The 19,986-nt window shown below is 37.8% G+C and overlaps 1 protein-coding gene across 1 annotated transcript in view; it reads right to left on the bottom strand.

Annotated features, from left to right (window-relative positions):
- Positions 1-1,210: 1,210 nt before the first annotated feature.
- Positions 1,211-19,986, bottom strand: part of GPR158 (G protein-coupled receptor 158) — a 552,101-nt gene continuing 533,325 nt past the window's right edge. Inside the window, exons 9-11 of the mRNA XM_003410549.4 lie at positions 7,605-7,710; positions 3,505-3,651; positions 1,211-2,686 (exon numbers count right to left, since the gene is read on the bottom strand). Coding sequence (XP_003410597.2) covers positions 1,211-2,686; positions 3,505-3,651; positions 7,605-7,710 — 1,729 coding nt within the window. The remainder of the gene's footprint in view (positions 2,687-3,504; positions 3,652-7,604; positions 7,711-19,986) is intronic.

The following is a 19,986-nucleotide window of genomic DNA, read 5'->3' as shown; positions in this document are numbered from 1 at the left end:
TGAAAGTGCAATTGGGAGCTACCTTTCTGGCTTTGTTACGAAAGGCAAATTCCCCGGCTCTGTTGTACTGCTGTAATTCTCCTATCATTCCTAGAGTCTTCTCTTTCTAATGGAAATAATAATCGACGGTAGATTTTTCTCGCTCTTAGCTGCTTCTTCAGGAAATGCTGCTAAGCATGAAATACTGAAAGAGTTAGAAGGGACAATTAATTGGAATGAAGGTGTTATCTACCTCTGACTTTTAACAAACAATGAAAAGTTGTCCTTAACTTAATGAGACGCATGACTAAGTAGGACCGCTTGATCTCCAGTATTGATAGAGCTTCTGAGACCTAACAAGAAGCGCAGAAACAAGTAACTTACCTTCTATAAAAAAAACCCTGACTGAGACAGTATAACAAACCATGATGTGAAATAATAAAAGCCAAATCCAAGTTCACGATATATAAACCACAGCCAAAACAAAAAGATTTTATCATAACAGTTATGGCTTTCCAAGCCAGAGAAAGCTTATGTACTTCAAAAAACCAACTAAAGTTGACAGCAGGTATTTTTTGTAAGTTGCAATAACAATTGAGTAGCTGCAGATTGCATAAACATGTTGTGTCACATAATATCAAAGTTATTTGCAAAAATTATACAATTTGGAATGCTTGAATATGAGACACAACAACGTACTGAAACATACATTTATAAGAAAATGAGAGCAATCATTGATATAAAAGGTATTTTTTGGATGCATTAAGTTAGCAGTGCTATCAGGGTTAAATAGGTAAAGTAAGAAGTTCTTTTTAGTTAGCTACTCAGAATTTGTCACACACGTCTCTACTTTTCCCTCCATTGCTAAGACTCACACCTCTTCTGTGTCTTCTAGCTTGCCTTGCTTAGGATCTTCAAAGTCCCGTGAGTAAACATCCATCAGGGGCAAACATTGAGGGCTATTTCCCTTGGACATGCTGATGTGCAAATATTTGCCTACTGTTAGCAGGGAAATGTCCGGTCTTGGCCAAAGTCTGACTTTTCCATGGTGATGGTCATTGCTCCTGCCCTCTAGGCTTCTTCCCTCCCATGCCTTTGACCTCATCTTATGTCCCTTGATTGACAAGTACTCTCCGGGAATTTTTGATCCAGAAGTGTTTCATATAGAATTCAAAGTTTCCTCCTTCTTCTCTTTTTGGTTGGCTTACACTTTAAAAGTCTCCCAGACCTCTTATTTCCGAGGCCCTGCTATTTTATTTGCACTTAAAGCGGAAGAGGCGGGTAAAGCTACACTTCTTTCAGCATTTGGTTGATCTGGGGTCTCAAACTCCCAAGGACACACCTCAGCTCGAGCTATTAAAGGCTGTGGAAAGTTATTACTTGAGTTATAGGGGCCAGGCACATTTTCCTTCAAGGAAGATGTCTTTTTTTCCTGGTCTCCTAGTTGGTTGAGATTTTCACGCTCGACTTTTGATGCTACAACTTTGGAGGGCAGTTCTTCATACTGCCCAGTACACACATTGGCTGCGTGATGCTGACTGGTATTCTCAGCCTTAGGTCTCCCTGGGAGAACCCGAGTCTTGGGAATCAAATGCTTCTCATCTTCAAAAAGAGATTGGCCTTGGCTCTCCCAAGGGCACACCTCCGCCTTATCTGTGTTCTTCTGACTGGACTGCTGACACGCTTCAGCTGCCTTAGGCTTCTGACGAGATTTCTCCTTTAAGGAAGAAGTTGGGTTTTTCTCCATTTCAGAAGCTGCAATAGATACATGTTTTTGAACTTTTGATTCTGAAGGCACTGGATCAGGGGTCATGTCATAAATCTCCCAAGGGCACACTTCCCCTATGTCAAAATTGTCCTTCATCCGTGTGGTACCTGGGCTCATGTCAGGATTGGCAGTGGGAGCACTGACCCTCTGTTGTTTCATAATTCCAGATTTCTGAGGTTTTCTTGGCTCCTCCGAGTGATTTGAGTTTGGGGTGGCAGAATCTTTAGTCTCAGTGTTATCTGAATTTGAATATTTTCTGTTTGTCTCTTTATCTTTTGGCAGAGGTTTCTGGGATTTAACACGTTCTTCCACACCTGACGTTTGGGTTTTCCCAGCTAATCCAAGAGTCTTCTCCTTGGCACTTGCTATGACACTGAGAGACTTTTGTAACATAGATGTTCTTGGGTGCCCAGGCTTCTTCTCTGAACTGAGATTGTGAGCACTTGCTGACTTACACACCAAAGGCACTGACTCTGTAGACTCAGACTCACTGTTTTCTTTAAGATTTTGTGTTAGTTTTTTACTCGACAGAGACTCTAGTGTGGAATTTTCTGTAGGCTCCTCTTCTTGACTTTCTGTCGGTAAGCTATTGGAATCTTCTGTTTGTTCTCTTACATGATCGTAAGTGCTGTGGGATTTCTTTAGTGAGAAGACTCGGTTTTTCAGGGACTCCTCCTTGGGTTTCCCAGAGTTACATGAAGACTCTTGTGGGTTCTTCCTAACGAGGGCAGTGCTTTGGGCTGTGCTGTGGTCTGTGACTTCCTTGTCCTCTTTGGAACACTGCCTGCTGACAGTCTCTGGAATCTCAGTAATTCGTCTCATGATCGACCGTCCTAAGCCCTTCTTAGAGCACCGCTTTTTCTGAAGGTGGGGATTATTTGTGATCATCTTCTTCCTTTTGTATATTTCCAGTTGGGCATAGAGTTTCTTCAGCTCATCCTGTCAGAACAAGAGCAAATTCAAAGAGGTACAGATTTAGCATTTCAGCTAGATAATGTTACTAAATGTTATTTGAATGCAGTAAGCTTGAACTCTGTAGGGAATTGCCCTACAGATTTTCCCAACATTTGTAGTCAACTTTCTCTTCATTCCTACTTTCTGATTATTTTGTGTTTTGTTTCACATGGAGCTTGAACTTTAGGACATGAACTCATGCATTCTATCTTTGCTTCACGGATCAAGCACTTTGAACTTGCAAGTTACCTGGACCGTACTGAACCTGGACCATAACAAAACACAGCATGTCCATCTACAGATGAGCTCTATATTTAAACAATATTGTAAGCATCATATAGCCATTGAAAAAGTCACAACTGAAATTATATTAGGTTAAGGGACAATAGACAATCAGATACTAAAAGCACGTTCTTCCTCAAGATGCTGATCTATCACCGCAGATTATTTTAAATAATCTGCGCTCTCTGCTAAGAGATCTACCTTACCTTTCCATCAGCAAGATGTCATAAACATGTCTTATGGAACATGTATAATCATTTAACCATTATTACTGCCAACAAGTCAGTCAAGACTATTGAAGTTGGCCAGGCTACTGTTAAGAGGTGAAATAGCCCGTACATCCTAATTTATACCATGAGTATATATTTTAGAACTGGAGTAACAGTATTTGGTATCTTCAGTTCATACGCAAACACACATTTTCTCTCTAACACACACATACACACACACACCAACTCACATATGTTTGCATGTATAAATGGACTCAATCTGACATAAAAGAGAGGGGATACTGGCGTTACCCGAATGTCCTCTGGATCTAGGCTGTGCTCACTCCAGGCTGAGTTGATACTGCTGTTCAGGTAGGATCCAGATCGGCCCATGTCTAGCTCATCTTCATAGGCTTCTGTAGCAATATCATCTCGTGGGTTATTGCTTGAATGTGAAAACTGCAATAGATATTCAATATGAGCTGTAGGCATTAACCCATTGTAAAACATAGCACGGTAATTTTCTAAGAGTTATAATGTTAATTTCATTTCTTCACTCAGATAAATCCATTCACTAAATTCTTTACAAAAGATTTGAAAAAAGTATTTGTGTTTTGTTTTCCATGTTAAATGCTATAACCATTAGTAAGGCAGTATTAGCACTTGGTCCCCTCTCTGACTCCTATTTTCACCTTTGTCTTTTCTCCAGGCTCCCAGTGTTAAGTTACATTTATTCCTCTTCCATGATACATTTGCATTTTTTAAATGGAAAAAAAAAAGTAGAAGAACCCAAATAAATGTTCTCTTTAAGAGTAGCAATCTAGACCCACTGGAAGATGGGTGGGAAAGTTTTTTTGAATGGTGGGGTCTATCTGGTGTTGAAGCCCTGGTGGCACAGCAGGTAAGAGATATGGCAAGCTACATACAGCTGCTAACCAAAAGGTTGGCAGTTTGAATCCACCAGCTGCTCCTTGGAAACCCTATGGGGTAGTTCTACTCTGTCCTATGGGGTTTCTATGAGTTGGATCGACTCAGTAGCCACAGGTATCTGGTGTTAGTCATTTCACTTCACCTAGGTAAGGATGTATTTCATCCATGAGCACAATTGGCCCTAATCACAGGAATGTGACTTTCAGTCTATTCTACATAGGCCAGCCGACAGGAGATTTGAATACCAGGCTCAGTTCTGCTGACAGTGAGATCTTAAAGAAGTCAGAGAACCTCTCTGAAGCACAGATCTTCTCAGCCTAAAGAGCTTGAGGTTAAATGGCATCTAAGTTTAAAACTCAGATTCACTGAAATTTCAGAATTTATCCTTAAAAAAGCTCATCATTATTCTTAAGTTCTTCCTTCATGACATTTTGAAATATTTTGACTATTTTCATTTGGTCTTTTAACATTTTTCAGTCTCAGGTACTCTTGCTACCTCTATTCTTTTTTTTTAAGTGGAGAAGTCAGGAAGAGTGAATTAGATAAATGAAGGCTAGCAGGAAGGAAAATCAAAACAATCCAGCCACTTGGATAACCTGTAAGCTGAGTAACTGCCCTATAAAAATTGAGAGAATAGGTTAGAGAACATGGATTCTCTTCTCCTAGCTTATCATCAGGTCAGGTTCCTAAAAAAAATGAACATATCACTTTCTTATAGTAAAACCAAAAAACCCGTTGCTGTTGAATCAATTCTGACTCATAGTGACCCCACAGGACAGAGTAGAACGGCCCCACAGGGTTTCCAAGGAGCAGCTAGTAGGTTCGAACTGCTGACCTTTTGGTCAGCAGACAAGCTCTTAACCACTGGGCCACCAGGGTTCCTTCTGATAATAAAGAGATATCTTACTGTAAATTTTTGTTAAAATATTCAGCTAGCCTGGTGAACATGAATATGAGATAACATGTGAAATGGCAATTCTCTATTTAAGCAATAATGAATGTTTTGAATTGAGGCTGAGAAATCCAAAGAAGCTGATAAATCTTTGCTTCCCTCATCTACTTAAATTTGTGGACTTAGGCGTGTCATGAATTTAGGCCATAAAGATGAATACAGCAGAGTCCCTGCTCTCCAAACTCTCACACGCTACTCTTTAAACCACCCTGGAGGTTATTTATAAGAATGAAATTGCTTTTCTTGAGCAAAGTCTTGGATAATCACGAGTTTCAGGAACAGTTATTTGTCAGATATTGTCCATTTCCTACTTTATTTTTTGTTAACACTTATCTCTATCTAAAATGCTATTTTAAATATGTATTTTGTTTATTTATGTTCTCCTCCCCACCATAATATAAGCACCATGAGAACATAGATTTTTATGTGCTTGTTACTCTTATTCCAGGATGTTGAACAGTGCTTAACATAGGTCCTCGATAATACTTAAATTTTTAAAAACTGAGGTATAATTCACATACCATGAAATTCATCACTTTAAAATGTACAATTTGGTGTTTTTTAGCATATTCACAAGGTTGTGCAACCAACACCACTATCTAACCCCAGAGTATTTTCATCATCACCAGTAAAACTTTATATTCGTTAGTAGGCACTCCCCATGCCCCTTTCTCCTTTCCCCTGGTAACCACTGATCCACCTTCTGTCTCTATAGAGTTGCCAATTCTGGACATTTCACATACATGGAACCCTACAATATGTGGTCTTTTGTGTCTGTCTTCTTTAATTTGGCATAATGTTTTCAAGGTTCATTCATGTTGCAGCAAGTATTAGCAATTCATTCCTTTTCCTGGCTGAACAATGTATGGATTTAAGACATTTTATTTATACATTCATCAGTTGATAGACATTTGGGTTGTTTCCACTTTTGGGCTATGAGTGTTTGTGTAAAAGTTTTTGCTCGAATATATTTTTCAGTTTTCTTGCAAGTGCAATAGTATTTATTGAACGAATAAACACTCTGAGTGTAAATCCATCTAATAAATGTGTAACTATATTAAACAAAGTATTAATATTATTAAGATAAACTTCAATAACAGACTAATTGGTGAAAATTGAAAATGGTGGCTAGCTGATATACTATACTTCAAGTAGGGAAGAAAACAGGTATTTTGCTCTGTTTATAACCATTTGGCTTTTTCTTTCTTTTTTTTTAATTGTGCTTTAGATGAAGGTTTACAGAGCAAATTAGTTTCTCATTAAGAAATTAATACACATATTGTCTTATGACACTGGTTGCCAGCCCCATGATGTGTCAACACTCTCCCCTTCTCGACCTTGGGTTCCCCATTTTCAGCTTTCCTGTCCTCTCCTGCCTTCTCATTCCTGCCCCTGGGCTAATGTGCCCATTTAGTCTTGTTTTGTTTTATAGACCTAAGTTTTGGGTGAAGGATGAAACTCAGGAGTGACTTCAGTACTGAGTTAAAAGGGTATCCAGGGGTCATACTCTTGTAGTCTGCAGTCTCTGTCAGACTAGTAAGTCTTTTTTTTTGAGTTAGAATTTTGTTCTACATTTTTCTCCATCTCTGTCCAGGACCCTCTATTGTAATCTCACTTGGCTTTTTAATCAGGCTGAATCTCAATGTTTTGGTTAACTGTGAGAGTTGAAGTAAGACAAAAAATCAAAATTCTGGTTTCAGCTGTGCTACTGATATATTTATTTTGTGGCAATGATAAAGACAGATAATGCTCTAACATTTATTTCTTTATCTGCAAATGGGGAAATAACAATAATGCTGTAATCTGTATAATACATTTTCGTTTTCAAAACTCCTTTTATCATTTCAGTCCAAGCAATCTTATATATATATGTTTATTATATCTATAACTCTTATATATGTAATTTATGTAATATACATAAGTCAAACAGTCATATATACTACTAGATTATTGCTATCATGTCACAAAAAAAAAGGAAATTGAAATTATGAAAGATAATGTATCACGCAGCTAGTTAGTGGTAGAGTAGGAGTCAGAATCTCTCCACTATACAATGTTGCCTAGATCAGTCATTGTCAGAATCTATCATTATTTAGTGAGATTCTTCTCTTAACAATAGTATAGTTATTTCTAGTCACATAAAAGCTCTCTGAATGTTTAAAAACACGAGACTTTTCTGAATGTGAATCTAAACAAAAGGATTTTTAGAATAGGATAATTGCTTTAAAAACGATGTTATACCTTGAACCTGTAATAATTAATACATAACTAGACACTAAAATAATTGAAAAAGGACTGAAACAAACAGATGATGGGTTTTGCACAAGTCAAGGCACTTAAAAATTATGTAAAACATTTAATAAATCCAAAAAGAAAACAGTCTCCTGAGAGAGCTTTAAACAGTCTATAGTGTCAAGCAAATTTCCATACCTCCCTTTGTCTATATTGACAGATACTTTTTAAAGGAGAAATATCTCCTGCTCGTTTCATATATCTGTCTCGTGAGAGAAAGGCAGTGTTAGAAGAATACCTTTGGAATCAAAAGCAACCCGATGGTGACTGTCACAGTCAAATGGGTATGTGCAAAATGCAGCATCAACATCCAGTCAGACTGAAGTCTTGAGGCAAGAACAAATCTGAAATGAGAATCCATCGAGTTAGCAATCTATCAAAGATTTCTGCTTAAAACACTAGGATACTCCACAACTCTTTCCCTCAGTGTATTTGGAAAAAAAAAAAAAAGAAATTGTATTGCTGTTTCTACAACATATGTTTTTATCATAGAAGAACGAGGGTCTAAGAAAATCTAACTGGGTGCATAAGTTATGAACACTTTCTTATTTGTTATTTTACATTATTAATAAGAAACACAGCATATACCTACAGAATGGGCTAAATATTTTCTAAGATTGTTTTGTAAGTAATTTGAATCTGCAAAGCAAAAGCAATGAACAAATGTGATTTCAAGGAAAAAGTAGGTTATAAACTGGTGGTTTCAGGAAAACGGGCTATAAAACACATCCAAATGACTCTTGACTCTGATATTCTCTAGTTAAAGTCATCTAAAGTGTTTTTTTTTTTAAAGTGTTAGTTAGAACTAAGACAACAAGAGTGGGTAATTATCTGCCTTTCTGAATGATCTCAGGGGCTTAAGTGGTAAACTATATAATGAATTAAGTGAGTAGACCAATGGCTTATAAAACACATCTTTCATAACAGACATTTTAGCAGTTCTGAAGCATCAAATATGTTTTACGATAATTTAAAATGTAATGTTTAAAATCTGATCTTACTAAGGAATTTATAAAGTTGTGATCCAGGGTGGTCCAGAGGAAACATGGGTATGGGAGAGATTCCATACTGATGCCTACTATAGTAATTTTGGAATATTTCTGCAAACCATTGGGTGCATATATAAACTAAAAAACAAAAAACAAAAAACTAAAGCTCTGGTTTAAAGGACTCCTCCTTATGGAGAAATCAGGGGTTGCTTTTCTAAAGGTCTTTTTTTTTTTTTTAATCACGCTCTTCTCTTATTTTTTTCCATCCATTATTTATCCATGAAAGCTAAATATGAGATTTTACTACAGTTTCTGGAATTAGAGAATTAGAATTTTGTTTCAATGATTTATATCATCAAATACAAAAAGTTAGCATTTATGAAAATGCTCATGACATCATAATAATAAAGCAAACATGGATGGCTAACAAGAGAAGAAACGATTTTTTTGTATCTGTATAATACCATAATTCATGACAAATTTACCAATAGGAATTTTTCACAAATTATGTTATTGATAAACCCTGGTGGCGTAGTGGTTAAGTGCTACAGCTGCTAACCAAAGGGTTGGCAGTTCAAATCCACCAGGTGCTCCTTGGAAACTCTATGGGGCAGTTTTACCCTGTCCTCTAGGGTCACTATGAGTTGGAATCGACTCGATGGCACTGGGTTTAGTTTGGTTGGTATGTTATTGATATTTAAAGCAGACATTTCATCAAGATTTCATCTCTACCTGCCTCACCCCTCACCCCATGAACACGAAGCTAAAACAGAAGCTCAAGAGTTATCCAAAATGAAGAGTTATCTCCCGGGTGTCTGGAGAGGTAAATAAAATAAACATATAATACAGGGTTGTTGAGTCGGAATCAACTCCACTGTAATGGGTTTGTTTTTTTAATAATATACATAAGAGTGCAGGACCTTCATGATAGTTCACACAGAATTAAAAAGGATTTTCTGGATTTCTGTCTTCTCTAACTATCTTGTGAGAAAAGTGGCCCTTATACACCTGTTTTGAACATGACTGAATATTGACTTGGTTCAGGGCTGAGGTACTTTTGACACAGTCTGCTTGCTGGATTGATAAGCTTGTTTCTTTCTTTTTTAAGCATTGTAACAGGATCATTACACTCAGTAACAAGTCACACAGGGTTTCTGATACAATCTCAATTGTCTGGGGCTCATTGCCAGTACCAGAGCAGAGAGTTGCATCAAAGTGAATGGGTTTACATTTTAAAAGCATCCTCATGGGCTGGAAATTCCTATCTGAAATGCCAATACAAGTGAACTTTAAACCTGCATGTCAATATCTGGAAGGAAGAAAGGTTACGTATATTTTAAATTAAAAAAGGGAAATCTTCCAAAATATAACTTAAAGTATGTTAATACCAATTATCTGTCAATTAATCAAGTTTTAATCATTGCCAGGCTTTTTAGGTTGCAATTCTGACTAGAAATGTCTTACAAAAAATTGGTTTTTGCAGTAGTTTTAAAGCTTCATTTTAAAAGAGAATTTCAACTTTTTAAAAATAGGTCGAAAAGCCAGGAGCATAAAAGTATTTTTTTTTCCTCTCTTTTTTTAAATTGTGCTTTAAGAAAAAGTTTACAATTCAAGTCAGTTATTCAAACAAAAACTTATACACACATTGTTATGTGACCCCAGTTGCTCTCCCTGTAATGTGACAGCACACTCCTCCTCTCCACCCTGTATTTCTGGTGTCTGTTCAACCAGCCCCTGTCCCCCTCTGCCTGCTCATCTCGCCTCCAGACAGGAGCTGCCCACGTAGTCTCATGTGTCTACTTAGCCAAGAAGCACACTCCTCACCAGTAGTCCAGTCTAATCTTTGTCTGAAGAGTTGGCTTCCAGAATGGTTTTAGTTTTGGGCTAACAGAGAGTCTGAGGGCCGTGTCCTCTAGGGTCCCTCTAGCCTCAGTCAGGCCATTAAGTCTGGTCTTTTTACTAGAAGTTGAGTTCTGCACCCCACTTTTCTCCTGCTCCATCAGGGATTCTCTGTTGTGTTTCCTGTCAGGGCAGTCAGTGGGGGTAGCCAGGCACCATCTAGTTCTTCCAGTCTCAGGCTGATGGAGTCTCTGGTTTATGTGGCCCTTTCTGTCTTTTGGGGTCTTATTTTCCTTGTGTCTTTGGTGTTCTTCATTCTCCTTTGCTCCAGGTGGGTTGAGACCAATTGATGCATCTTAGATGGCCACTTGATAGCTTTTAAAACCCCAGATGCCACTCACCAAAGTGGGATGCAGAACATTTTCTAAATATACTTTGTTATGCCAATTGACCTAGATATCCCCTGACACCATCGTCCCCTGCTACTCTGTCCCCTTGAAGTGTTTGGTTGTATTCAGAAAACTTCTTAGCTTTTGGTTTAGGCCAGTTTTGCTGACTTCCCTGTATTGTGTGTTGACCTTCCCTTCACCTAAAATAATTCTTGTCTACTATTTAATTAGTGAATACTCCTCTCCCTCCCTTTCCACCCTTGTATCCATCAAAGAATGTTTTCTTCTGTGTTTAAACCTTTTCTCGAGTGCTTATAATAGTGGCCTCATACAATATTTGTCCTTTTATGATTAATTTCACTCAGCATAATGCCTTCCAGATTCATCCATGTTATGAGATGTTTCACGAATTCATAATTGTTCTTTATCATTGTGCAGTATTCCATTGTGTGAATATACCATAATTTGATTATCCATTCATCCGTTGATGGGCACCTTGGTAGTTTCCATAATTTTGCTATTGTAAACAGTGCTGCAATGAGCATGTTGTTGTTGTTGTTAGGTGCCATCGAGTTGGTTCCGACTCACAGTGACCCTATGCACAACAGAATGAAACACTGCCCGGTCCTGAGCCATTCTTACAGTCGTTGTTATGCTTGAGCTCATTGTTGCAGCCACTGTGTCAATCCACCTCATCGAGTGTCTTCCTCTTTTCCGCTGACCCTGCACTTTGCCAAGCATGATATCCTTCTGCAGGGACTGATCCCTCCTGACAACATGTCCAAAGTATGTAAGATGGAGTCTCGCCATCCTTGCTTCTAAGGAGAATTCTGGCTGTACTTCTTCTAAGACAGATTTGTTCGTTCTTTTGGCAGTCCATGGTATATTCAATATTCTTCACCAACACCACCATTCAAAGGTGTCAATTCTTCTTCGGTCTTCCTTACTCATTGTCCAGCTTTCACATGCATATGACGCGATTGAAAATACCCCACAGGTCTGTCAGTTTGTCGTACTGTGGGGGCTTGTGTGTTGCTGTGATGCTGGAAGCTATGCCACCGGTATTCAGATACCAGGAGGGTCACCCATGGAGGACAGGTTTCAGCTGAGCTTCCAGACTAAGACAGGCTAGGAAGAAGGACCCAGCAGTCTACTTCTGAAAAGCATTAGCCAGTAAAAACCTTATGAATAGCAATGAGCATAGGTGTGCACATATCCATTGGTGTGAGGGCTTTTATTTCTCTAGGATATATTCCAAGGAGTGGGATTGTTGGATCCTATGGTACTTCTATTTCCAGCTTTTTAAGGAAGTGCAAAATCAATTTCCAAAGTGGTTGTACCATTTTACGTTCCCACCAAAAGTGTATAAGTGTTCCAGCCTCTCCACAACCTCTCCAACATTTATTATTTTGTGTTTTTTTGGATTAATGCCAGCCTTGTTGGGGAGAGACGGTATCTCATTGTAGTTGTGCTCTGCATTTCTATAACGGCTAATTATCATGAGCATTTCCACGTGTATCTGTTAGCCGTCTGAATGTCTTCTTTGGTGAAGTGTCTGTTCATATCCTTTGCCCATTTTTTAATTGGGTTATTTGTCTTTTTGTAGTTGAGGTTTTGCAGTATCTTATTTTGTATACTGTTTATGCCATGTATTAGAACTTTTAGCATTGTCCCTATTTTTTCTTACATGACCTTTATCATTTTAGATTTAGGTCTTTGATCCATTTTGAGTAAGGTTTTGTGCACGGTGTGAGGTATGGGTCTTGCAACATTTTTTTGTAGATGGATATTCAGTTATGCCAGCACCATTTGTTAAAGAGACTGTCTTTTCCCCAATTAATGGACTTCGGGCATTTGTTGACTATCAGCTGCTTATAAGTGGATGAATTTACGTCTGGATTCTAAATTCTGTTCAATTAGTCTATGTATCTGTTGTTGTACTAGTACCAGGCTGTTTTGACTACCATGGCAGTATAATAGGTTCTAAAATCAGGTAGTCTGAGGCCTCCCACTTTGCTCTTCTTTTTCAGTAATGCTTTACTTATCCAGGGGCTCTTTCCCTTCCATATGAAGGTGATTTGTTTCTCCATCTCATTAAAAAATGCCATTGGAATTTGGACCAGGATTGCATTGTATCTATAGATTGCTTTGGGTAGAATACACATTTTCACAATGCTGAGTCTTCCTATTCATGAGCAAGGTATGTTCTTCCACTTATGTAGTTCTCTTTTGGTTTGTTGCAGTAATGTTTTGTAGTTTTCTTTATATAGGTCTTTTATGTCTCTGGTTAGATTTATTTCTAAGTATTTTTTCTTCTTGGGGTCTACTGTAAATGGCACTGATTCGGTGATTTCCTCTTTGATGTTCTCTGTGTTGGTGTAGAAGAATCCAATTGATTTCTGTATGTTTATCTTGTATCCTGACACTCTGCTGAACTCTTCTATTACTTCCAGTAGTTTTCGTGTAGATTCTTTAGGGTTTTCTGTATATAAGATCATCTCATTTGCAAATAGAGATACTTTTGCTTCTTCCTTGCCAATTTGGATGCCCCTTATTTCTTTATCTAGCCTAATTGCTCTGGTGAGGACCTCCAGCACAGCGCTGAATAAGAGTGGTGATAAAGGGAATCCTTGTCTGGTTCCTCTTCTCAAGGAGAATGCTTTCCGACTCTCTCCATTTAGGATGATGTTGGCTGTTGGCTTTGTATAAATGCCTTTTATTATGTTGAGGAATTTTCCTTCTATTCCTATTTTGCTGAGAGTTTTTATCTTGAATGGGCGTTGGGCTTTTTCAAATGCCTTTTCTGCATCAATTGATAAGATCATGCAGTTCTTGTCTTTTGTTTCATTTATGTGATGGATTACATTGATTGTTTTTCTAATGTTAAACCATTCTTGCATACCTGGTACGAATCCCACTTGGTCACGGTGAATTTTTTTTTGGATATGTTGTTGAATTCTACTAGCTAGAATTTTGTTGAGGATTTTTGCGTCTAAGTTCATGACGGATATTAACCTGTAATTTTTTTTGTGTGTGTGGTGTCTTTACCAGGTTTTGGTATCAGGGATATGCTGGCTTCATAGAATGAGTTTGGGACTATTCCATCCTTTTCTATGCTCTGAAATATCTTTAGTAGTAGTGGCGTTAACTCCTCTCTGAAAGTTTGGAAGAATTCTCCAGTGAAGCCAACAGGGCCAGGGCTTTTTTTTTTTTTTTTTGAGTTTTTTTTCAATCTCTTCTTTTGTTATGGGTGTATTTGGTTACTCTACCTCTGTTTTTATTAGTTTAGGTAGGTAGCGTGTTTCTAGAAATTTATCCATTTCTTCTAGGTTTTTGAATTTGTTAGAGTACAATTTTCCATAGTAGTCTGATACGATTCTTCTAATTTCAGTTGCATCTGCTGTGATATCGCCCTTCTCATTTCTTATTTGGGTTATTTGCTTCCTCTTCTTTTGTCAGTTTGACCAGTGGTTTATTGATTTTGTTGATCTTTTCAAAGAACCAGCTTTTGGTCTTATTCACTCTTTCAGTTGTTTTTCTGTTCTCTCATTTAATTCTGTTCTAATTTTTATTATTGCTTTCTTCTTGTGCCTGAGGGCTTCTTTTGCTGCTCTCTTTCTCTTTGTTCAAGTTGTAGGGATAATTCTTTGATCTTGGCCCTTTCTTCTTTTTGGATGTGTGCATTTATTGCTGTAAATTGACCCCTGAGCACTGCTTTTGATGTGTCCCAAAGGTTTTGGTAAGAAGCATTTTCATTCTCATTTGATTCTATGAATTTCTTTATTCCGTCCTCAACTTCTTCTAAAACCCAGTAGTTTTTGAGCAAGGTGTTGTTCAGTTTCCATGTGCTTGATTTTTTTCCCTTGCTTTTTCTGTTATTAATGTCTATTTTTATGGTTCTATGGTCAGAAAAGATGCTTTGTAATATTTCAATGTTTTGGATCCTATTAAGGCTTGCTTTGTGGCTTAATATGTAGTGTATTCTGGAGAATGTTCCATGTGCACTGGAAAAGATAGTGTACTAGGCTGCTGTTAGGGTGCAGTGTTCTGTATATGTCTATGAGGTCAAGTTGGTTGATTGTGGCGTTTAGATCTTCCATGTCTTTATTGAGCTTCTTTCTGGATGTTCTGTCCTGCACTGAAAGTGGTGTGTTAAAGTCGCCCACTATCATTGTGGAGCTGTCTATTTCTCTTTTCAATGCTGTTATAGTTTGTTTCATGTATTTTGGAGCCTTGTCATTGGGTGGGTAAATATTTATTATGGTTATATCCTCCTGATATCTTGGCCCTTTAGTCATTATATAGTGTTCTTCCTTATTCTTTGCAGTGGATTAAAAGTTTATTTTGTCAGAAATTAATACTGCCACTCCTACTCTTTTTTGATACTTGTTTGCTTGATATATTTTTTTCATCCTTTGAGTTTTAATATGTTTGTGTCTTTAAGTCTAAGGTGTGTCCTTGTAGGCAGCATATAGAGTGATTGTGTTTTTCTATCCATTCTACCACTCTCTATTGGTACATTTTGTCCATTTACATTCAGCTTAATTATTGATACGTATGAGCTTTTATGAGCTTTAGTGGTGTCATTTTGATGTCTTTTTTTTTGCATTGTTGACAGCTTCTTTTTCCAGTTAATTTTCTGTGCTGAGTCATTTTTCTTTATATATTTTCTTTCCTTTTTTTTTTTTTTATTGTTGTTGCTTTTGTATTTGCTGAGTCTTTATGTTTTTCTTGTTTTTAATTTTGATGTGTAGAATCTTTTGTTTCCTTTGTGGTTACCTTGATATTTACTTCTATTTTTCTAAGTTTAAGCCAATCTTTTATTTCTTTACATCACCTTGAGTTACTCTCCATATGAAAGGTCTATGACTACACTTTTTAGTCTCTCTTTTTTGTTTTAATGTTGTCATATTTTACATAACAATGTCTCTCTTCTCCTGTTTTGAGAGTTCTAGCTGTGGTTTATTTTTGTGATTTCCCAATCTGGGTTTATATCTGGTTGTTCTGTCCTGTGTTCTAGTCTTGGGTTGTTATCTGATGTTATTGATTTTCTAACCAGTAAACTCCCTTTAGTATTTCTTGTAATTTTGGTTTGGCTTTTGCAAGTTTCTTAAACTTCTCTTTATCTAGAAATGTCCTAATTTCACCTTCACATTTGAGAGACAGTTTTGCAGAATATATAATTCTTGGCTGGCAATTGTTTTCCTTCAAGGCTTTATATATGTCATACCATTGCCTTCTTGCTTGCATGGTTTCTGCTGAGTAGTCTGAGTTTAGTCTTACTGACTCTCCCTTGTAGGTGACTTTTCATTTATCCTTAGCTGCTCTTAAAATTCTCTATCTTTGGTTTTGGCAAGTTTGATTATAATATGTCTTGGTGACTTTCTTTTGGGATCTGCCTTGTGCACAGTTTGATAAGCCTCTTGGATAGATATCTTCTCATCTTTCAGGATATCAGGGAAGTTTTCTGATAACAAATCTTCAACAATTCTCTCCGTATTTTCTGTTATCCCTCCCTGTTCTGGTACTCCAGTAACTCCTATGTGATTTCTCTTGATAGAGTCCCACATAATTCTTAGCATTTCTTCATTTTTTTAAAGCCTTTTTTCTGATTTTTCCTCAAATATGTTGGTGTCAAGTGCTTTATCTTCAATATGACTAATTCTAATTGCCTCAATTCTGCTCCTATGACTTTCTGTTGAGTTGTCTAATTCTGAAATTTTATTGGTAATCTTTTGGATTTCTGTTTGCTGTCTCTCTGTGCAGCCTATTAAATTTGTCATTATGCTCTTCTCTAATCTTCCTAAGTTCCTCTAATGCTTTGTCTGTGTGCAGCTTGGCTTGTTCTGTATTTTGCCTGATCTCTTTCCTGATCTCTTGAAGAGTTCTGTATATTAATCTTTTGTATTCTACCTCTAGTAATTCCAGGAAATTCTCTTAATCCAGAAGATTTCTTGATTCTTTGTTTTGGGAGCTTGCTGAATCCATCATGGTCTGCCTCTTTATGCGATTTGATATTGACTGTTGTCTCCAAGCCATCAATAACTTATTGTATTTATTTATTTTATGCTTGCTTACTGTGTTCTAGGTTCTTGTTTTGTTTTGTTTTGTTTTGATATGCCCAAATAGGCTGTTCAAGTGAGGTAGTTTGTTAGAGCTGCTACTAGGTATATGAGCTCAGGAGTCTGTTTACTTTTCTTATATGGATTCACCTTAGGTGTCCAGGTAGTAGGTCACCAAGTCTGTGGTGCAGCCTCTCATGTACAGTCTTAGAGGAGCAGATGTGATTGGTACAGGCACAGGTATCTGGTTGCAGTAGGGGGTCACGCACTGAGCAAGGCAGGGGCCTGACAACCACCTCTGAGAGTGTGTGAGGAAAGTATGTCCTTGTTCCCTACAGCATGTAGGTGGGTGGGTTTTGCAACCAGACTATGGGCACCCAATGCTGTTGGCTCTAAGGACTGGGAGGCACCACTTCTCCTTGGGCCCCTGTCACAGGTTGCCAGTTGGTATGGGTGGAGCTGCCAGTCCTCAGGCCCCTGATGTGCATAGGTGGGGATCCTGGTTAATAGGCAGAGCGATATCAAATGTCTCTTCAAACCTGCCTCTCTGCCATATACCTGAAATAGCTGAAGTTAGACTTCAGGTGTATACTCTGTTGTACTGTGCTAATGAGAGTCTAGGCTGTTGAAATGGGCCCACACAGGACTATGCAGGTGTGAAAGGCATTCCAAGTCTGTGGACCCACTATGCCTGTGCCTAGGCAAAGGAGCTGTTTCTGCCCTGAGTTCCTGGCTTAGGGGAGGTGGCAGATTATTTTTTCCCTGTTTGTTAATTTGTTCCTTCTTCAAGGCCATGAGAATGGTTCAGGGCACATGACAGATCTTACCCCTGGCCCAGGGAAAGAAGCTGTCACTGAAGCTGACTCAGGACTGGTGCAGAGAGGAGTCAGGCAAATGGGAGCTTTTTCCCAAAGCAGTGTTTTTTGCTCCACGTGGTAACTGCTCTGCATGGTAAATTAGATGCAAGTATTTATCTTTTGCTGATTGCATGCTGCTTTTTGCCGACTCTGGAGGCGTGAATGGACTCTCCACTGCTCGGTCTCTCTCAATGTGGAAAACGTGTCCTGAATACCACTGCTATTCTCACCGCGATTGCACCAGCAGATCCAGCCTCTGGGGTCAGGTCTCGCTGCTTCTGAACTGTCTATCCCTCCCCCTGCCACTGAGTCCAATTCCTTAGCTCTGCCTTTGGTGTTCAGGGCTCCTGGATTATCATATATAATTGATTCACCTGTGCTTTTGAGTCTTTTTTTGTAAGAGGGACCACAAGAAGCATCTGACTACTCTGCCGTCTTGGCCCTGTGTTTGAGCATAAAAATATTTGAAAATTGTGGTTAAAAATAAAGCAAACCTTTTTAAACTCTTGCTCTTTCCTAAAGGTTTGTTTTATGCTTAGCACTAAAAATAAATGAAGGATTAGAACAGATTGGGCAAAATGCCTGCTGCATTGTTCAGCCTTCTAGACTTAATACTCTGATGTTACTTTATTTATCTCATATCTGACAATGTGGTAAGAATAAAGATAATTCCATATGAATTATGTAGTCACAGTTTATTTATAACTATTGACTTGATAACAACAGGACATTTTGGTTTGGTGTATATATACATGTAGAGGGTCTGTGGAAGAGAAAAAGACCCTCGACACGATGGATTGACACAATGGTTGCAATGATGGGCTCAAGCATAGCAAGGATTGTGAGGATGGCACAGGACTGGGAAGTGTTTCATTCTGTTGTACATAGGGTTGCTTTGAGTGGGAACCAACTCAATGGCACCTAAAACAACAACATGTGTATATGTATACACACACACACACACACACAAATACATACATACAGGTAGTTCCTGACTTATGTTGTATTTGAGTTACAATGAACCATACTTATGATCACTCTTTTTTTGTACGTTTTATCACTAGTAATATGTACTACATATAATGTTGCATCATGTAATTTGCTGATGTCACCACATCTATATTTATATATGTTTCCAACCCAAAGACAAAGATTGTATTTATAAAGATAATGATCATAAAAGGCAATAATAATGAATAATAATATATATGAACATATATGCCATATTTGATAGAGAATACCTATGCTGTTAGAAGTCTTATTTACTGTTATTTATTCTGAGTAAAAAATTACAAAGATGGATTCAGTTTATTATATTATGGCTTCTTTTTTCTTAAAAAAACTAAAAAAAATTATTGCAACCATGACATATATGAGTTCAGTCTATGTGATAAATAAGTAATTGTGTATACTTGACTTCCTGTTGCCTATTACTTGTTCCATATTCATCCCCCAAAATAGTGTTTTACAAATTTAATGTGTTAACTATAATTTCATTCCATGTTTTTTTATGGCTGTACAAATTAAATTTCCAAGAGAGACTAGCTAATATATACTATGAGTCTTTGATGACAATATGCCACAATCTGATCCAATCTGGTTAACATAGAAAGATAGTTCAAATTTGGAACTTTTTCTTCAGGCGTATTTAGGTTTGCCCAAGGATATACCAAAGCCTCTCAAAGTTAGTTAGTCTTTCTGTGTCATGCTGTTACCACTGGAGTCCTCTCTATCTGAAACAAATAAGGGTCCACACAGTTGTTTGAAGGAAAATTGATTATGTATGTTATGTCTACTCAATACCAAATCTACTAGGTACAACATTAACACGATCTGAGCTTGTGTCTACATGAACTCAGCTCATAGTTCCTATGATTCTTTAGGCTGGGGTGATGAGTTGTTTGAGATTCTGTGGTAAAGGCTTAAAGCAAACTAAGAAAGCTGTTTTCAGTCAGTATTTACCACATGTCTCCTATGACTTTGGTCATTACTAAAGGAGTATTTTCTGAAGTGTGGCTGCTGTTGTCAGATGTCAAGGGAGGATTGTGGGGGATTCTGTGGTCAACTAAATTTGGGAAATGCTGGCTAAACAGATTTAAAGAGGTTTCCTTACAGCAGAACTTCTCAGCATGCTACTTTGCATTGTGAGGCTCCAAAAAGGGTGCTATAAAATGCAATGTGTCATAGATATACACACTTGCATTTCAAAACATCTAAAAATGATATACTAATATCTTGTTGTTAGGTACTGTTGAGTTGGTTCTGGTCATAGCAACCCCGTGTATAACAGAATGAAACATTGCCAGTACCTGCACCATCCTTGCAATTGCTGTTCTGCTTGAGCACACTGTTGTAGCCACTGTGTCAATCCATTTTGTTGAGGTTCTTCCTCTTAGCTGTTGACCCTCTACTTAACCAAGCATGATGTCCTTCTTCAGGGACTGGTCCTTCCTGATAACATGTCCAAGGTACGTGAGATGTAGT

The sequence above is a fragment of the Loxodonta africana genome, chromosome 4 (genome assembly GCF_030014295.1).
Source record: "Loxodonta africana isolate mLoxAfr1 chromosome 4, mLoxAfr1.hap2, whole genome shotgun sequence".
NCBI classification, from domain to species: domain Eukaryota; kingdom Metazoa; phylum Chordata; class Mammalia; order Proboscidea; family Elephantidae; genus Loxodonta; species Loxodonta africana.
Note: the sequence above shows the minus strand (reverse complement) of the source record. Positions and strands in the feature narration are given on the sequence as shown.